This window comes from Manis javanica, chromosome 7 (assembly GCF_040802235.1).
Source record: "Manis javanica isolate MJ-LG chromosome 7, MJ_LKY, whole genome shotgun sequence".
NCBI classification, from domain to species: domain Eukaryota; kingdom Metazoa; phylum Chordata; class Mammalia; order Pholidota; family Manidae; genus Manis; species Manis javanica.
This window is the reverse complement of record NC_133162.1, coordinates 122,935,908-122,954,392: the sequence shown is the minus strand read 5'-3', so window position 1 is coordinate 122,954,392 and position 18,485 is coordinate 122,935,908. Positions and strand designations below refer to the sequence as shown.

Sequence of the window (18,485 nt, the reverse complement as noted above, 5' to 3'; positions counted from 1 at the left end):
GGAATACTTGGTTGGATTTGATTTTTAAAACACAAAACAAAAACAAAAAAGCCTACTGCCTATTCCTCAAAGAGCTCAGACAACAAAAACCTTATTAACCAGAAAAGACTCATATTCTCAGAAATTTATAGTATTTGCCTGCCATTCTACATTCACCAGGGTAGTAGATTCAAGTCTATAATTTCTTGTCCTTTTCTATCTTGCTTATTAGCTTTATTGTAATACTGCCGAATCAAAAATCATCATTTGAAACAATCCTTTCACCTGTTTCAGTATTCAAGCTGCGCCGTCCAAGACATACAGGCAAACATTTGATATTCCCAAGACTTTAATTCTCAGAGGCAATTTCAGCCTTTGGCCCCAGTTGCCAAATGATTTCACTTCTTAATATAACTTCTATTTACATGTTTTACATTTTAGCTGAATAGCAAACAACTTTCCCTTCCACATCACTGGAACGTTAACTTACATGCACCCACCCATTCCTGTCGTCCTCTTTAATTGTATGCTTTTACTCTTTTTGCTGCACTGCCTAAAACATCATTCCCTACAGAACCAGGTATAATTGTATGAGCAATTTAGTGACACTTTTTATTTTAGTGAAAAGGTTTAAGAATGCAAATGTCAAAATTCTTAAGTCTGTTCTACAATCAGCTTTATCTAAAGATCATACTGATTTTTGAGATAGACAATAGAAAATACATCTTAAATTATTCCATGTGAATTTTTGTATTGAGTTTTGTAAGTTAAATTTTCAATCTCAGGTTGAAAAACTGATCTTGGAAGCTGAAACATGTATACGGCTCATTTTTTTCAACAGTTCTACTCAACACATCTCAATATACATACCAAAACAAAGCTACCTTGTTTTTACCCAGAAAAATGAACGTTTTTGGACCACAGTCAAAGATTGTTTAGATTAAAAAAAAAATCCTTAGGGAAATAAAGATTGCTCTTATTTGTACCTTTAAAATTCAAATGTGCTTTGATCCTACTACAAGGAGATATGTTTGTAGATATGTCATGTTTAAGAGTACTTGTTTAAAAATAATTGTTGAATTCAATGATTGAGTGTATTTGTGTGTATATGCTTATATTCATATAGGAGTTACTATTCTATAGGAAAAGATTTTAAGGGGAAATGAAAAGCCTAAGTCATCAAAGAAGTAATTCTTTGATATTCATTCCATTTTAATGAAGAAATTAGTATAATCTAAATACTAACATAGCAAAAATATTCAAGACATGGGAAATAAATGGCATTTTGTGTTTGGAAACAGGATAATATTTAGTCTATGAACGTGTGCAAAAATGACATCTCCTTATTGGTCATTTTCATGAGAACTGTACTATCATATTTCTTGCTTACCTTTTATAAATTGTTATCTAAATAATTGTGTTAAAATCTTCATATTTTAGCTTGTGAGATTATGTGGTGGTGGTGGTACACTGGTGATGTTTTATTACTTACAGAGGGAGATTACAGGAAAAAGCTACACAACCTGGTGATTCCAGTAACCAGCTGCAGACAGAATTTGCCTGTTGACATCATCTACAGTCTCTGTCAAGTTGTCCTTTGAAAAATGCATGTGAGAAGTTAATTTTTTTAAAGTTTTTCTTTTTTATACAATGCTGTGCTTTTAAGATTCATCTACATTGTTGTCTGTAGTCTAGTTACTTTATTTTCATTTTTTTAATGGGATTCAACAGTATAGACTTACCAAAATTTATTTTTCCTTTGTACTGTTGAAGAACATTGGGTCTTTTTGGTTTTTCAACATTATGAACAATTGCTATTGTGACTATTCTTTGACATGTTTCCTGATATAAATGTGCCTGAGTTTTCTCTAGTGGATGTACAGAGGAGTGGCAATGCTACAGATTAAGTTATCTTTAACTTTAATACATAAAACCCTATTTTCTGTAAGCTTTTAAATATAAAAATTAGTGAAATAATTGTTCCTCAGATCACTTGCTGAAAAGTGAGACCAACTTCCCAGCCCAATTAAAACATGACCTAAATTAAGAACCTAAATTAAGTCATATATTCTTGTTTAATTTTTCTGTCATTTTAGGTATGGCTATGCTCTCATGTTTGATTATTCAAAAAAATTTATATAAATTTTATATATTTTTTCTATTTAAAAAGCTATCCCAGATTCTTTGAGGATGTTGATCTAAAAAGTAGAAAAAAAGGGTAAAATAAAAGATGAATAAACACAGAAGTAAAGGAAGAGGTACATAATTTTAGGAAGGGAGAATATTCATTAAAGGATAATTAAAAAATTGCCTCTCCTAATTACTGCTACCCGGGTGTTTTTGTGACCAATAAACGTTTTATTTACCATTATGGGTATGATCTGATTCAGAAGTATACATCTTTTCTTCCAGTCATTTTGGAAATCTGGAAACTTGTAGGACTAAATAAAAACATAGTCGGGGAGCTACCTGGAGGTTTGCATGGAGTCGTACTGATTTGAGGTTGGAAAGAGCAACAGTGGACATATTCTGGCAACTTCCTGTCAACTTAGAATTTTTGGAAATTTATCAGTTCAAATTGCTAAATTCTATTCAGAATTGTCCTAGGCTCTGAGGCAGACAGAAAAAATCCCTCATACGGTTCCTGTCTGCTGGTAGTAATGCCTGTATATAATGACCACCCTGTGGTTTGCTTAGCTGGAATGAATATGGCACAGTGATGGGATTTAGGTAGTTATACATGCATGATACCTAAAAGTGTAGCTCCTGTCTTCCTCTCCATTGCTGGCTTTGAAGAAGCGAACTGCCACGAATCCTACAGCCACAAGGAAAGGAATATTTCTCACTTCTCTTGATCATATTACTCCTGGGTAGTTGGGTTATTATAATGTATATTCAATTCTTATTCAAAGACAAGCAGACCCATATATTTCTCACCAAGGGTGGGAGATCCAAAGAGCCAGTTTAATTAGACTTTATCAGAAAAAAGTGCTCAGCAACTATCATTTCATATTTTATGTGAGAAGCTACCTATTGCATTGGATATGAGAGGAATGCAGATTAAGTAAGGGCTCAATGTGTTTGTATCTCAAACCTTTTGAAGGGTAGTTGGAATGGTAATTGCACACCCATTATTATCTGAGAAATATTTCTTTAGTTCTGAAGAAAGAATCCAATGTAGTTCAATACCAAACATATCCTCACTGACATGAGACTAACTTCTATTTGGAAAATGACTATGGAAAAGAAAATAGTTTTACAGTTTGGCAAATAAAATCTCATCTGTTTACTGAAAGAATTATTGATGAACAATCAAGCCACAGCATGAAGCAAACCACATGAATCATCCAGATTGTTTACCTGGATCCCTGGTGCAGGCCAGAGTCACTGAATTGTCTCCATTAGAGTTTCCTTCCGTTAGACTCGGCTGAAATTATTCTATAACCTCAGTGTCTCATTTATAGGTAAATACAAAAGTAGTCCTCCTATGTGTTAAAAAATCAAAATATTTTATCTATTTCCAATATCCTCTTAACACTTGCATATTTATTTTGAAATCACTTATATACCTGAATAACAACTATAGCCTCTTTATTCTGACTCAAACATGGAATATAATATTCACATTTCAAATTTCCTGTGAATGTATATACATATATGTACACCCAAATATACTAGTTGATTTATTATCTTGGAACTATGTTCTAGTTATCTTCTGTGCATTGATTAGGCATGAATTCTAACATAAAAGCAAATACCTGGCTTAGTGATCTGGCTGTTTAGATTTTTTTTTAAAACTGATCTGAGACAGAGTTTAGGTGACTTACTTATTCCTATTGTCAGGCTTCTCAAAATTATTTCCCTCTTGGTTTTTGCCAAGTCAGCTGTCAGTAAGCCCACTGAGTACTCAGGTAAGGCCAGGGATGAATTTCCTCTAAAAGAGCCTCTAAATTGATGAATTTTTCAGGGAGAAAATTGACAATAAACCTGCTTATAAGGCTGGAAATGTCTGCCATATTTACTTAATTTTTCTCTAGCTATAAATTAAATTAGAGCTATAAGGTGAGAATGAGTAGAGGTTGGCATAAGTCTGACCTAACCAAGTTTTGCAGAGAATACACTGTATTGGTACCCATTTTTCCTGAAATTGATTGGGGCAGTGAGCAATTCAATTCTATTTATATTGACATTCCAAATGATCTGTATGATTGTATGATTTGGGGGAAACTACGACATATATATATATATATATATATATATATATATATATATATATATATATATATATATACCATTGACTGGCTTTGCTTTCATTTCTCTTCCCATAAATTAGCAACAAATGGTAAATTTGTAGATAAATACCAATGTAAATTATAAAATTGTAAGGGAGCAACTGATTTGTATCTCATCAAAGCTCATACAGTGCCAGGAATGTAAATGAATGTGGTTAATATAGACCCCATGAGGTCTACATCAATGGGTCAATATGGTGAATACTTAGGTTGAAGGAAAGGGTCAATGTATGAACGTTTGTTTCTTAGAGTGATGTCTGATGACAATCAATCTTTTAGTCCTCTGCAAGTAATTATTGGGAAAAGCTTTTAAATACATTTTAAATTCTAGTCATTTAACAGGTGAATATATAATGATTAAACTTCCGATAATGGAAAATCTATTACATTATTTCAGATGACTCTTATATGCCAACACTGGATATTGCTTTTTTAAAATTATTATTATCATACCTTGGATTACAGGTGAATTTGAGTTATTCCTCTTGAAATTCATACCTGATACAAAATCATCTCTTGATTAGCAAGTCATCCAATATTAAAATTTTTAATCTTCATTTCTTTTTTCAATTTGCATTTTACCATCTTTCTTCAAAACAACTTAATGTCTTAAATATATAACAAGAGAACAAAAGACAGGAAGTAAACTTTCAAATAGCACTTTACTTTGGGGAATGGTTCAGGTAATTTGGTGTGCTTGATCACAATGCTCAAGGAAAAAGGCATCTCTGTGAAAGTCTAATGAAATCCAAAAAGATCTGAAATGATTGGTTCTTTGGAGAATTGTTGGCTTTCTCCTTTTTAGATAAGGGAACCACATAAAATGATTATTTTTCTTACTTGCCAAGAGTGAAATATTACATTCAGTTACAGCATCTATATTAACCTTTGCAGCTAGAATATATTTTTTTCTCATTTCTCTTGTGTATTTGATTTTATTCATAGTTTCCTATAACATTTTGTAAGCCTCACACATTGTTTCTCTGAGAGATGTGAGCTATAAATAAAGTTTAATGGAAAATATACTGGTTCCAATGGAATGAAAATTGTGCAGTTCATTTAACCATAGTATATATGTTGGAAAGAACATACTTTCTAAAATACATATTCGATCCCACCATCCTTTTAAAATCTTTAAAAGTTGTCTTCGACATAAAAACACAACTATTTTCTGTGGGTTATAATATCCTTTATGAATGGGCCCCTATTTACCTTTCTAATTATCTCCCACATTAATCCACTTTTCACATCCCATAATTTAGTCTTTCTGAACTGCTTATATCTGCAAAACAATAATATGGTTTCTAAACTCCATGAATCCATAGTTGCCTTTACTTCTTCCCCTTTTCCTTATCTATGTAACTTCCTCAAATATCTGAAAACACAATCCCAGCCTCCGTTACTGCAAAATATTTTTCAAGATCTTCTCACCTTCTTTAGTCCCACCCCAACCCACATCAGATATGAGATGGTTCACCTTCTTTCTCAGTAACCATAGTATCCTGTGCAGTTATGCTTTAAAACATTTAGAACTGTATTTTGATTAGCACTCCTCTCTAGTAAGTTTGGAGCTCCTTTGCTTTTAGTATATTCTATAACTCCAATGTATTTATGAACACCTACAGCATAGTAGGCAAACAAAGTTGACCAAATAAGTGATTATTATTCAAAGCTTTTAAGCTGATGGGTCTCTGTGAACATTTCAACCCTGTAGTTAAGTTCAAACTGGCAACGAATACCCAGAAAGTTCATTGCACACAGGTGATGTCAATTCTACATTTGGTACAAACTGATGCCATAATTTTCAAGTAAGAGCTCCCTCGATAGAAGAGGCATGTTTGCCAATGTGGAAAGTTTTCATAGGGTACTGGGGAAATAAACCAAATAAAATATATAACCAATGACTAAAAAATAACTTACTGGTTCAGAATAGATTATTGATATGAATACTGGTCGTTCATAGTTTGTGCCCCATTCCAACTATAACCAACATTTGATTCTCTTCTAAGGCAGAATACTACCCACTTTAAAACTAAATATAATGCATACTTCCCAGAGCAAAATTTTTCCCTCCAACTTAGTCAGTAGTTAATTTATCCATTAACAAGCCTAAAATTTACAATTAATCCTTACCTTCTTTAAGAAACTATATATATTACTATTTTAGTATAGATGTCAATTTATGAAGTTATCTGTTATTTAGTGTCTTCTTTCCAGCTGAATATTAACTCTGTCAGTCAGAATGGAAAGTGGCTGGCATCAAATGAGTCTAAAACTTTGCTTAGTCAGAAAACTATGACTAGAAAGGAGTTCATTCAGGTGTTCAAATCTGGATATTTTAAGTGAAGTTTTAGGTAATCTGAAATAGGTATCATAATATAGTGTAATGTAATTTCATACTATAAATTTTATATATATAGGGAAAGTGAGAGCCAGTGAATTCAAACATTTACAGGGTTCCAAAAATAGAAGTCTATCATGTAATTAATTCTCATTCTCTGCCCAATTTCCCCTTTAATATATCTTGCTTTTTGACACTGAGAAGTCATTTGCGGAGTGAAGAGGGGGAAGAAATAAAAGTTGATGATAAAGAACAATCATTTATTTAGGAACCTTCACTAAAGAAAAGGAGCCAGGAATCTCATTAGACTTCACTTCTCTTTACAGCAATGGGATACCGGCTAGCGGACGTGCCTCAGCGCTATCAGCTTTCATTTACAAAGAGAAACCTGCATCTAAATAAACCTGCATTTTCGGATTTACCCTTTCATTCAGTCAGCCGCTAAAACTTAAAGCTTGATCAAAGTGCCAACTCTTGTGATACCATCCAAAATCTCTTCATGCAGTTCATCGATCATTTGGTTAAAATACAATGGAATTTATTTCTAAAATTTTCTAGTCACAAGCTTTTATGCATCTTAAGTGTCTTTGCGGCACAGTGATATTTTTCTGCCAACAAATACTGACAGCAGCTTTTAGGCTGAACTACTGAAACTTAGGTCCACCCTTATTATTGCTTTAAGAGCAAAGGGTGGGTGACTAACCAAGGAAAAATGGGCTGGATGTACAAGCTTAGATTCAAGACATTGAAAATGTGGATGTTATTTTGAATCCATTTCATGAAACTCTGTTTTGTTTTGTTTTGTTTTATTTGTTTGTTTTCTCCTCTGTGAGGAACTGTAAAATAAAACCTGGTCAGACATTTGCTCACAGACTCTGACAAAAATTCCTAAGAGAATAATTAAATAATGTCTTGTTAAATATGCTTCTTCACAAGAAAGGATGCCATTATTAAAATTAAGTGCCCACATTTATTTTTAAATATATTTAAAAATACATTTACATTTTGGGAGGGAAATGTTTTGTTCAAATTATATTCTCTTTATATAAAACAGAATGAGTAAAAAAGGTTAGTGAGGCAATCAGAATAATGGCCCCCAAAGTCCACATACTAATCTCTGGAATTTATGAATATGTTACTTAGCAAAAGAGACTGACACACAAGATTAAATTAAGGATCTTGAGATGGGGAGATTATTTTGGATTATCTAGGTGGGCCCAGTGAAATCACAATGGTCCTTACAAGTGAAGGAGGGAGGTAGAAGTCACAACAAGTGACTGTGGAAGAAAGGTACAGAGATTCCACTTTGCTGTCTTTGATGATGGAAGGAAGCAGCAATGAGCTAAAGAATGTTGTGGCCTCTAGAAACTGGAAAGATCAAGGAAATGAATTCTCTTCTAGGGCCTCTACAAAGAAATGCAAGCCTGAGGCACTGATTTTAGCTCAGTGAAACCCATGTCAGACTTCCATCTACTGTCTGTAAGATAATACATTGCTGTTATTTATGCTGCTAAATTTGTGGTCATTTGTTATAACAGTGATAGAAAACTAATACAGCTAAATTAGCCTTTCTTCTCAAAGTGGAGGCTTAAATGCAAGCATTTATCTCTGCTACTTCCTGAAATACTGAAACAATGGTATAATAAAAGCATAGCACAGGAAAGAGGTCAGGAAAAAGTACTTTCCTTTGTTCTAATCAACTCAACTTTCCCACCTTGGCAGAAAACGGAAGGTTTACTTTTGGATGACAGTAGAACATTATATAGAATGTGGGACTCTGAAGCACACTTGAGGATGAGGATGCTGCTCAGAAACTGGAGACAGAGGCTTTTGCTGAGCCCACTTAGCTCTCAGAACTGGAAACTAGACTATATAAAAGAAAGGAAAATCTTGGAAGAGAAGTGAAATATAATAAATGGACATAAAAAAGTCATAGAAGATAAAAATGAAGAAAATCTCCAAGAAAGTAGAGAAAAATTACAGACATAATAAAAAAGGAAACACAAGAATATTAGAAATTCATTCTAAGAGTTCCAACAGACAAATAATGAAAATTCTAGAGATGAAATTTAGGAAAATACAAGGGAGTAAATAAACAACTTAAATTTTTCCTAAAGGATGTGAGTTTCCAGATTGAAAGAGTACAGCAAAGCTTTAAGATTAAGAGAGAAATGTTTCATATAAGAAGTTAAAATTCAGAGTGACATCAGACATCTCAACAGCAACATTGGAAATTGGGAAAAAGAGGGACAATGTCACTGAAATTCAGAAGGAAAGTAATTTCTACATGGAGCTAAAGTATCAATACTAATTATGGGGAAAATATTAATTTATTTGAAGGTATCAAGGTCTCAAAAAATTTACTACAATATATTCTTTCTCAGGAACTTCTCAAAAATGTGCTCCATTTTCCAAACAGAAAAGTACCAAGAAAGATGGAAGCATATGTCCCATGAAACAGGATTTCTACACCAAGGATGTGGTGAATATAATCCCCCAAGATAATGATAAAGGAGATTCCCAAGCAAGCTTATGTAATCCAGCCGTTTATAGAGCTTTGGTTGACATTTTGTCAAGAAGATAAAATTGTTCAAGTATCTAATGTGTTTGATGAATTAATACGAAAGTATTTATAATTGGGAAAGACACTGTGGCTGAATCAATGATAAGTCTATACATAAGTAAGCAAAGAAAAAATGAGACAACTATTAATTCTTGGGTGGGGGGAAGCTGTGAAGGGTGAGAAAAATGATCAAAACACAAAACTCATGATAACACTTAATAAAAACACCAATAATTAATATAATTAAAATATCATGTAATGGTATTAGAAATTTAGACTGGGGTGGATGTTGTGGAGGTGTGGTGGGTAATGAGTTGAAACAGAACTAGATCTTCATCTACTGGGTAATGCCCCCAAGTGGAAAATAAAGAAGAAACAATATAAGAATGCTTAGAGATTTGTATGTAAATAACAACAGAACCACCCAGAAGGCAGGGACTACTCATGTTTGTGGATTTAATTAAAAACTAGCTAAACAGCCTTTCTGAGAAATGGGGATAATCTCTACCATGTAGAGTTGTGAAGATTCAAATAATGTGCGCAAATCACCATGCAAGTGATCAACACAGGTTGCTGCGAAAGGATAAGCAGCAGTTAAGGATGTGATTCTTAGTAAACGATGAGGAAATAATGGGTCCTGCCATATTTGTTTCCTATAGTTTCCATTGATCATACAAAAAAGGCCCAATATTCTGAAACAGCCATGCTTTCAAGGCAACTTTTCGGGTTAAAAAATCAGACTTTGCAAGAAATTCTACTGAATGATGAGCACCACCTTTTTGAACTCCTGTAGGCTAAACACTGCAGGTTTTTGGCCTTTTAAATTAATTCTGTGAGGTGCAGGGGGTTGGGCCACATTACAGTGTATCATCGAACTGTTATGATCCAAAATTAGGAACACATTTTTTTTTAATGAAACACTTTCAGGAAAAGTAACTGAACATTTCACATTTCAACGAGATTAGGAACTATGTATTTGCTTTACTTATTATTGTTTTTGAAACACTAATTCAGCAGAGAAGATGATCATGAAGCTTCCTTCAAGAAATGCAGGTCTCACATAATCCACCTTATTAAATTTGGGTTCCTTATAAGGAACCCAATTAAAAGCAGCCCCAAAAGAATGAGTTGTGTTGAACGGATCTTTGTATTTTGGAGTTTGATAAACAGAATGATTCATAGAATATGAGCAATTAATTGATGGAAAATGGAAAATGATAAGCACACTGTGAAAATGAAGTTTATTATAGATTTTATAAAACTGAACTTGCATTATTGAATACATGAGTTTATATTTTTGTAACCTAAATGTCCTTGACATTTAAATGATGATTAATTGCATGCCAAAAAATGCACTTAGTTTGATGCTAGTCTGCATATGTACATGTCATTCAAGCAGTAATTCTGAAGTAGAGCCCACAGGTGCGCTGTGTAGTCAAGCTGAACACTCTTCATAGAATGGAACGATAGAAATTTTCATAATACAGACAGAACATAATCCACCTTTACAAAATCTCACCCTTCCTCCAATAGTAACAATCCATGATGGATCCATCCTGTCTAGACAAAGTAGCTCTTGAGTACTGAGACAACTAAATACTTTTCATAGTATTTAAAGCCATATATGGGTGAATTTAAAACAGCGTAAGAGTCTTAGAAATAATTCATAATAAAATATCCTTATTTTTAATCTGTATATATTTACAAAAGTGTATTCACATATTGCTGAGGAGAAATACTTGAATTGAAGGAAAGCATTATCAAAATAATTGTATTTCTTTTATTTACATCATTTTGATAAATAGAATGAAATAGTTTACCAGGAAAAGAGCTATACAGTGAAAATCACATAAAAAGGGACTGGTTTCCAGTTGTGCAGTAAAATGAATCAGTTCTATGAACATATGATATTTTGTTTTTCAACAGTCACCACATTGGTGAGCTGAAAATTACCTTGGCTTAAGTTGACTTTTACTTTCTTTGACTCGAGCTTTCTGAAATGGAAATACAAGCAGTTTTTTTATTCAGTCAATAAAATGCATAATTTTTCATTGCTGAGAAAGCATGTCATGTACAGATGGAACAAGTGTTACATTAAATCACCTTGAGAAGAAGTCATCCAGGTTGAAACATATGAAAGTGAGATGATTTTGCTTGGAATGATTAGTGTCAAAGAAGTCAACAGAAGTAGAAGAAAAAGGAATTCTTTATTTTTATCCAAATATATCAGACTTCATAATTAGTTAGGTTCAACAAAAAAGTAGAGTCACCATATGTCATTCGAATCGGGACATCCTAAGAGTGAAAGGGAGTGCTGCTAATAATTACACAGGTACAACAGGTATGAACTGGGCCTCTCCCAGATAAACTGGGACCTATGACCGATAGGGGTTAAACTGCAATTACATGCAGAAATCATACCTTTCCCATACATATGTGGAAAAGATAAAGGAACAGGGTTCACTAAGAAAAATTAATTTTGACAACAGTAGTTCTTTCTCCTCATTCAGGTCTCTGTTCAAATACCATCCCCTCTCTGAGCCAGTCACCTCTTCTAAAGGAATCAGTTCTTGTTGCACCTGGTCATTTCCTCATTTGTCACCTTGTTTTCCTTACTCTAACGGATATTTTGACTCTCTGACATCATCTCGTTTGTTTTTGGTCTCTCTCCACAGTGTCTTCTCCCCACTCTCCTGATACCCAGTGATGGGCAGTGACCTCCTCTGACTTAATCATGCCCAAGTCCCCAGGAGCTAAAAGCGCCTAGGACATAAAAGTCATGCAAAAATCTGTGGAATGAATGAATAAATTGGAGAGTTTGTTTTTGGTCCCCTGTTATCCTTGATACCAAAGACAAATTAAAATGGATCTCCAAATTCAATTATGGCTCTATTTACTTTGAGTGGTTGGATGAAATGATCTATGCAGTTTGATTGTAAAGATCCATTGATTATAAAGATCCCATCCCCCACTGAGACCCCTTCTCTGTCTGAGGCTAATATTTCTATTTCAGCTACTATTCCTACATCCCTCAAATAAGAAAGCTTGGAGACCTAGGGTTGGGGCAACCAGCTCTACTCACAGTGGATGGATGCTCAGGTTGACCATTTTGACAGTAACAATGCCCTAGTATGTGTTTGTACCTACAAAATTTGGTTGATACAGAGGTAGCCAGATACATTATTGTATTTAATGTGAGAATTGTTGGTGTAATAATTTTCCAATATAAAAATCATCACAGGATTGCTAAAAAATGGGAAATGATGGGAGCCTGAAATAGTTATTAAGACTTTATTACTAATAAGGAGAAATAGATTAATCTTGGACAGACTTAGGTAGCAATGACCAAGTAATTTTTATAGGAAAACCCATGATATTTTGATAAGGAGCACTTACAAGTTTTCATAAAAATCTCTGCATTCCAAATCTTTATTTTGCAGGTGTTCTACTGAACAATAGTTTTGATTCTCATAAAAGAGTAATAAATATCAGACCTGGGGGTTAGAAAAATAGCACTGCAAAAATTATTTTGGTAGGCCAGGAATCCAAGACACCCCAAATACCAGTTTTTACCAAACAAGCAAACAAAAAAACCCCACATGGGTAAAATACCTTCTTCTAGTTTTCTCTCAGGAATGTACAAAATATTCCTACTGAACTGAGGGACAGGCATGGGATGGGATACATTCCCCAGGTGAGGAAAAAGTCTGTCCTATTACAACTAATGCCTATTACAACTAATAAACGAGAGCAGCATTCAAAAGAGGCTCATTTAGACATACATGTTTTAAGCATATTTATCATTTGTTTCATTGTATTGTTGTGTCTCCTCAAGAATAAATTATTGGTTTTAAAATGACAGAAGTTCAGAAAAAGAGTGAAAATGTTACCAATAGACTCAGTTTGAAACAGGGACCACTGATGATGTAATTTCACTCAGATTCTCATATATGCAGTGTAACTGGGCTACTGACAATTACAGTGATTCAGTATTTGTTCACAGCTCATATTTATAGTAGGTCATATACAAAACAGATTTCCAGACTTCAACTCATCCAGCAAATGACCAATTCTCAAATTAATCAATGTTTATTTGCTCCCCAGTGACGGCAACTTTTAAAATCATAAGAATTTTTTAGCATATTGGTATGCTCTAGGGTTTACAAGATAAATATAGAATGGTTATATTTTTGTAGGGCCATAAATAACATAGACTTGTGTGATTGACTCCCTCCTATAAAGTACAATTGAAAACCTTCCAGGACCTTAAACAGAAGAGAACATCAAATCAGATTCTAAAACGACAAATTTTAAGGCTAAATTATTTGGTATTAGTAATTAATGCCAGAAGTCTTCCTAGACTAATAAAGTAAACATGCACAAGAACTAGTTTTGAACAGAACATCACAATTTTATCAGATATATATGTACGTGTGTGTATATACATATATAGGTATATGTATATACACATATATATATATATATGTAGTTTTATCGCCCTGAAAACTATCCACTCTTGTTTGGCTTAATACATATATTAAAAATGTCATGGAGAGTACCACCCCTTTAAATATATATATATATATATATATATATATATATATATATATATATATAATTTTTTGAGAATATACAATATAAATATACCATATATAAACCATGCCATAAAACTAAACGCAAAATTTGCACATTATTGCATGCGTGATGTGATAATACATGCCCATTAATAAGAACTTCCTTGTGATGGCCTCCCTTCACAACTTCTGCTTTCTGAACAGTAGCAATACTTGGGAAGGAAGGGGTCTCAGATATGCATATATGACTATGGAGAAAATGGACCTTTCAGATTCCTTAGAGAAGAGTACCTTTTCAACCAAATATTGGACTAAGTCAAACAATAAATAATGCTGAAGAGGGTGTTTTGTTATGTAAATCGATCGGAGTTCATTTTTCTTAATTTGGCTGGAAGGTTCCCTTCCATCCTGGCTGGTCCTCCAGCCATCTTTTGAAGCTTTGGTGGCAAATCAGCCACTGACTGGCTCATGGGATCAGACAGCAACTTGGTGGTTTTAGATCCCAGTTTCTCTTCTGAGTTGCCAGGAACTGAACTTATTCGTTGAAGTTTCATGGGCAAATCTCCCAAGCTGTAGGCTTTTTCTGACGTTGTAGAACTCATCCTTAAGAGTTTTTTGGGAAAGTCTTCTCTTCCGGTAATTTTCTGCAGCTTAGATGGTAGTTTGGTACTAATGTCATCTAGCCCATCTAAGCAGTCCACAGAATTATGTCGTTCTTTGCTGTTAGTTATGGCTGGTGCTATTAAAGGGGATGACATAAGAAGCATTTCCTCTTGTTCTTTTACACTATAAGGTGGGGTGGGGACTTCAAATGTTGCATGGAACTGGGAGTAATCAACTTTAAAGAATCCTTCTTCTAAGGAAATGACAGGGAAAAAACGATGACCCCAAAGGACTTCATCTTCAGTGTACGATGTTCGAGCTTGACAGGTCATCCCTAAAAGTAGAAAGAAAGTCCTTGATGAAGTATGCACAGCGGAAGTACATGCAGTGCTACTCTGACCTAGGCATTCAGTTTGCTTTCTTATTTAAGCTTTGGATTGTTTACCTGAGTAGACTGAATAATAGAATATAAGTTTTAATATGTTAATAGCTTTGATACATATGCTTTCTTCCAGTGAAAACACATGATCCTTGTATTACTGTTCTTGTTTGCAGGGCAATACATCAAGGAATAATTAATTGTTGATTATCCATAAACAAAAATAAATATGGCATAGAATGATACCAGAACACATATGTCTCTATAAGGACATAAGTAGAGAGATGACGTAATCATTTTCCAACAGTGAAAAAGCAGTGTGATATATGAGACAAACTTGATTTTGAATCCAAAATATATCACTGTGTAAACTTCAGAAAGATACTGAGTATCACTTTCCTCTTTTGTAAAGCATGGGAAACAGCTGTCTCACAGGTCTGCTGTAAGCGTGACATAAAACATGTCTGGAAATGTGAAATATTCATACAATGTCTAAAAATAAGTGAGATATTATTTGCTAAATGAATAAAAGTTGAACATATTTCTATTTGGGGTAATGGAAAGTCACTATGTTTGTTCCATTCCTCTGGACTTGCAAGGCCAAGATGAACTTCAGGTCAAATTTTAGAAATCTGTATGATAAAGTCTGTAATCTGGGCCAGTGTGATGTTGCAAGTTCTATTCCTGCTATAGGAATCTCTGAATATGGATGCTGGAAATCATATGTAAAATTTTGCTATTTATATATTACATTGCTTAAATATTATTTACCTCAGTCTAATCTGATTTACTCAACTGTGTTCTCTTCATAAACCATATATTTAGAATGAGTTACTATTAAATCAGTCAACCTCTGAGTATTCATTGTGTGATGACTTGAAGTAATGAATAAATTAAAACTATACATCAATCTTCAGTCCTATATTAGTCAAAGGATACAATTTTCTTTAGGTTACAAAATTCACTACTTTCCTCTACCTTTATTATCAGACTTCTACTAGAGGCTACTAAAATGCAAAATGACAATTTTAAAAATGAACCTCTTCAATAATTAAGCACAATTTAAACAAGTAATGATAATCTTTCTCCTTTCATTTCTATATTCCCTCTGTCACTTTATAAATAATTTCTATTGTGTGCAAGCCTAAAATTTTTTGGATAAAGGGATATTCTATCTTTTTCCCTCTGACTAGCAACCACACATATAATACTTAGAATTAGGGTAAAAATGCATAATTAAAAAGCCATAATGAAGATAAATTAAACCTTTCCAGGACTCCTTCCAAAATCTTGCCTTATAATTATTTTCAGCTAAATATAACTGTGGAAATCAGTTGTTATCACTTATATACTGTTTTTTCCAGACATTAAGCTTCTGGAAACTTAATGAAGAAAATAAATGCCTGTCATATCTCAAGCACAGTGTTAGGTATTCTCTCTATATAATATCTCTATATTAGCCATTGAAAAGAACTAGAGAAACTTAGAGGCATTACTATATTATAATCTCTCTATATTATTTCTAATCCTCAATATTGTCATGATAAGGAAATATCCTCATATGCATTTTAAAGATAAGAACTATAGTACTCAGAGATTAAATCCCTTGACTGTGCTTGGACACAGATCTAGGGAGCTGTAGAGAAAATATGGCTAAATTATTCTAATTTCTCAGTTTGTTATTGTTTTTACTCTGCAATGATGTTTCTACTATTTTAGTTAGAAACTCGATTCTAAACACTTTATCAATTTAACTGTAACAGTAGAAACACAATAGTGACAGAATATCACTCTTTATAATCGATATATTGGAATAGTTTCCAGAAACATTCTAATATGAAAATAAGAAAATAAGTTTTTAAAAAATTCATAAGTTTTGTGGACTCACTAGCATTCCATATTTTCAAATAATTTTCTAGCCTCTGATGAAATGTTTCATGAGAGAAAATTACAGATGATCACTTATTCAGAAAAAAAAAGTCATTTCCTGATATATCTACTCGGTCTTATTTTGAGAAGCTTAAAGGTCCAGCAAAGTAACTGGAATAAAGAATGAATGTCTCTGTTCCTATCCATTAGTTCCTATCCATAGTAATTCAAATAAGTATCCTTTCTTTGTTTAAAGAAGTACCTTTTCTCTCTAAAAATCATTCTCAAACTCTTTATGCTTTCTTTCCAGTCCAGGATGTTCATTTAAATTTAAGGAAAAAAGATCACAAATTTATATTTGCTGTTAACTATTAGTACTTATCTTAAACCCTATTTTAATTTTTTTTCAAAATTACTCCTTTGGAAATTGATGGTGAGTAGAATTATCTGAAGTTGGGGCACATTGTCAGTGTAACTCAGTGTTTACCTTTGTAACATAGGTTTGTAGGGCTCTCCCTAGATCACAATATATGCATTTATATATTAAAAGTAGAACTAAATTCAGATCTTGAAACTTGTTCAATTATTTAAACATCAATAAATATTGTAACAAAATTGATTACTATCTCCATCTTAGCCCATTTCATTTTATTGACTTTTTTTTAAATTAGGAAAGGAATATGAGATTAAAATTAAAATTCTGTCCACGTTATTTACCAATATAATATCCCACATGGCTGATCTCCAATGCCTACCCTGAGTTGCTGCCTATGTCATTTTCCGAAGCCATTGAAAAGAACTAGAGAAACTTAGAGGCAAAAAATGGAGGAAATGAAATATAATTTTCACCTTGGGGGAACAGGCCTTTGATTGTTAAGGCCGTAAAGGAAACAGGTATTGCAGATGTTTGTTTACATAAAAATATCTGTAAGCATTGTTACTAAAATGCCAGTGGATGATTCTGATTGAAAAGTAAGGTGGGGATTTTATTTTACTATATGAAATTAACTTTACTTCCTTCCATAGCAAACGAATACTTGCGAGATAACATCTTTACATATTGAAAAGTATATGAATTTGGCTGCCAATTCCACTAATAAATAGCTTGTGGAAATTACCAAAAGCTCTCTGAGTCTGTGTTCTCTTGCACAAAGTGGAGACAGCAATGACCTCTCTCACAAAGCTGTTGAGAATTGATGTAACAAGAACAGTGCTTGGTATTCAGGCAACGCTCAAATATGGCTGCTGTTTTTATCATTCAGTTCTGATCACTTGCGCTTTCTGTTCTTCATGAAAATTAGTGATAATGCATTCAAATAGGAATTTGGACATAGAGTAATTTGTCCTATATTAGTAACATAGAAAACTGAATTCTAAAATTGTTAGATTTCAGATAGCAGCTCTCCTTATAGAAATGGTCAAAACATTTAAAATTTTTTCAAAGGATACATTACTCATACTCCCAACTTTTAGGGTTTCTCAACATTTTCCATATGTTGACTTCACATTAATACTGTGAGGTAAAACCAGATTTAAGAACCATAATGTGTTGAGTCAGAAATGTAGGAAACTAAGTGAGGAAACTTGGGGTGTATTAAAAAGGCCTATGGCAGGGTGAGCAACTAAAATCCATTATAATACTTGCGGTCATTGTAGGCAGACCTCAGAGATATCACTGGGCTGGTTCCAGACCACCACACACACACAAAAAAAGACAGTCAAATGAATTTTTTGGCACCCTGTGCACATAAAAGTTATATTTACACTATACTGTAGTCTATTAACTGTGCAGTAGCATTATGTCTAAAATAAGATTTGCATATCTTAATTAAAATTACTTCATTGCTAAAAAATATCATCTGAGCTTTCAGCCTGTCTTAATCAC

At 33.4% G+C, this 18,485-nt stretch overlaps 1 protein-coding gene across 2 annotated transcripts in view; it reads right to left on the bottom strand.

Moving 5' to 3' along the window:
• Positions 1-10,399: 10,399 nt before the first annotated feature.
• KCNJ3 (potassium inwardly rectifying channel subfamily J member 3) overlaps positions 10,400-18,485 on the bottom strand; it is a 138,251-nt gene continuing 130,165 nt past the window's right edge. Inside the window, exon 3 of one of the 2 annotated variants that reach the window (XM_036996125.2) lies at positions 10,400-14,686. In XM_036996125.2, the coding sequence (XP_036852020.1) occupies positions 14,100-14,686 (587 nt within the window). In that variant the 3' untranslated portion in view covers positions 10,400-14,099. The remainder of the gene's footprint in view (positions 14,687-18,485) is intronic. The other variant, XM_036996126.2, reaches the window with a different exon arrangement.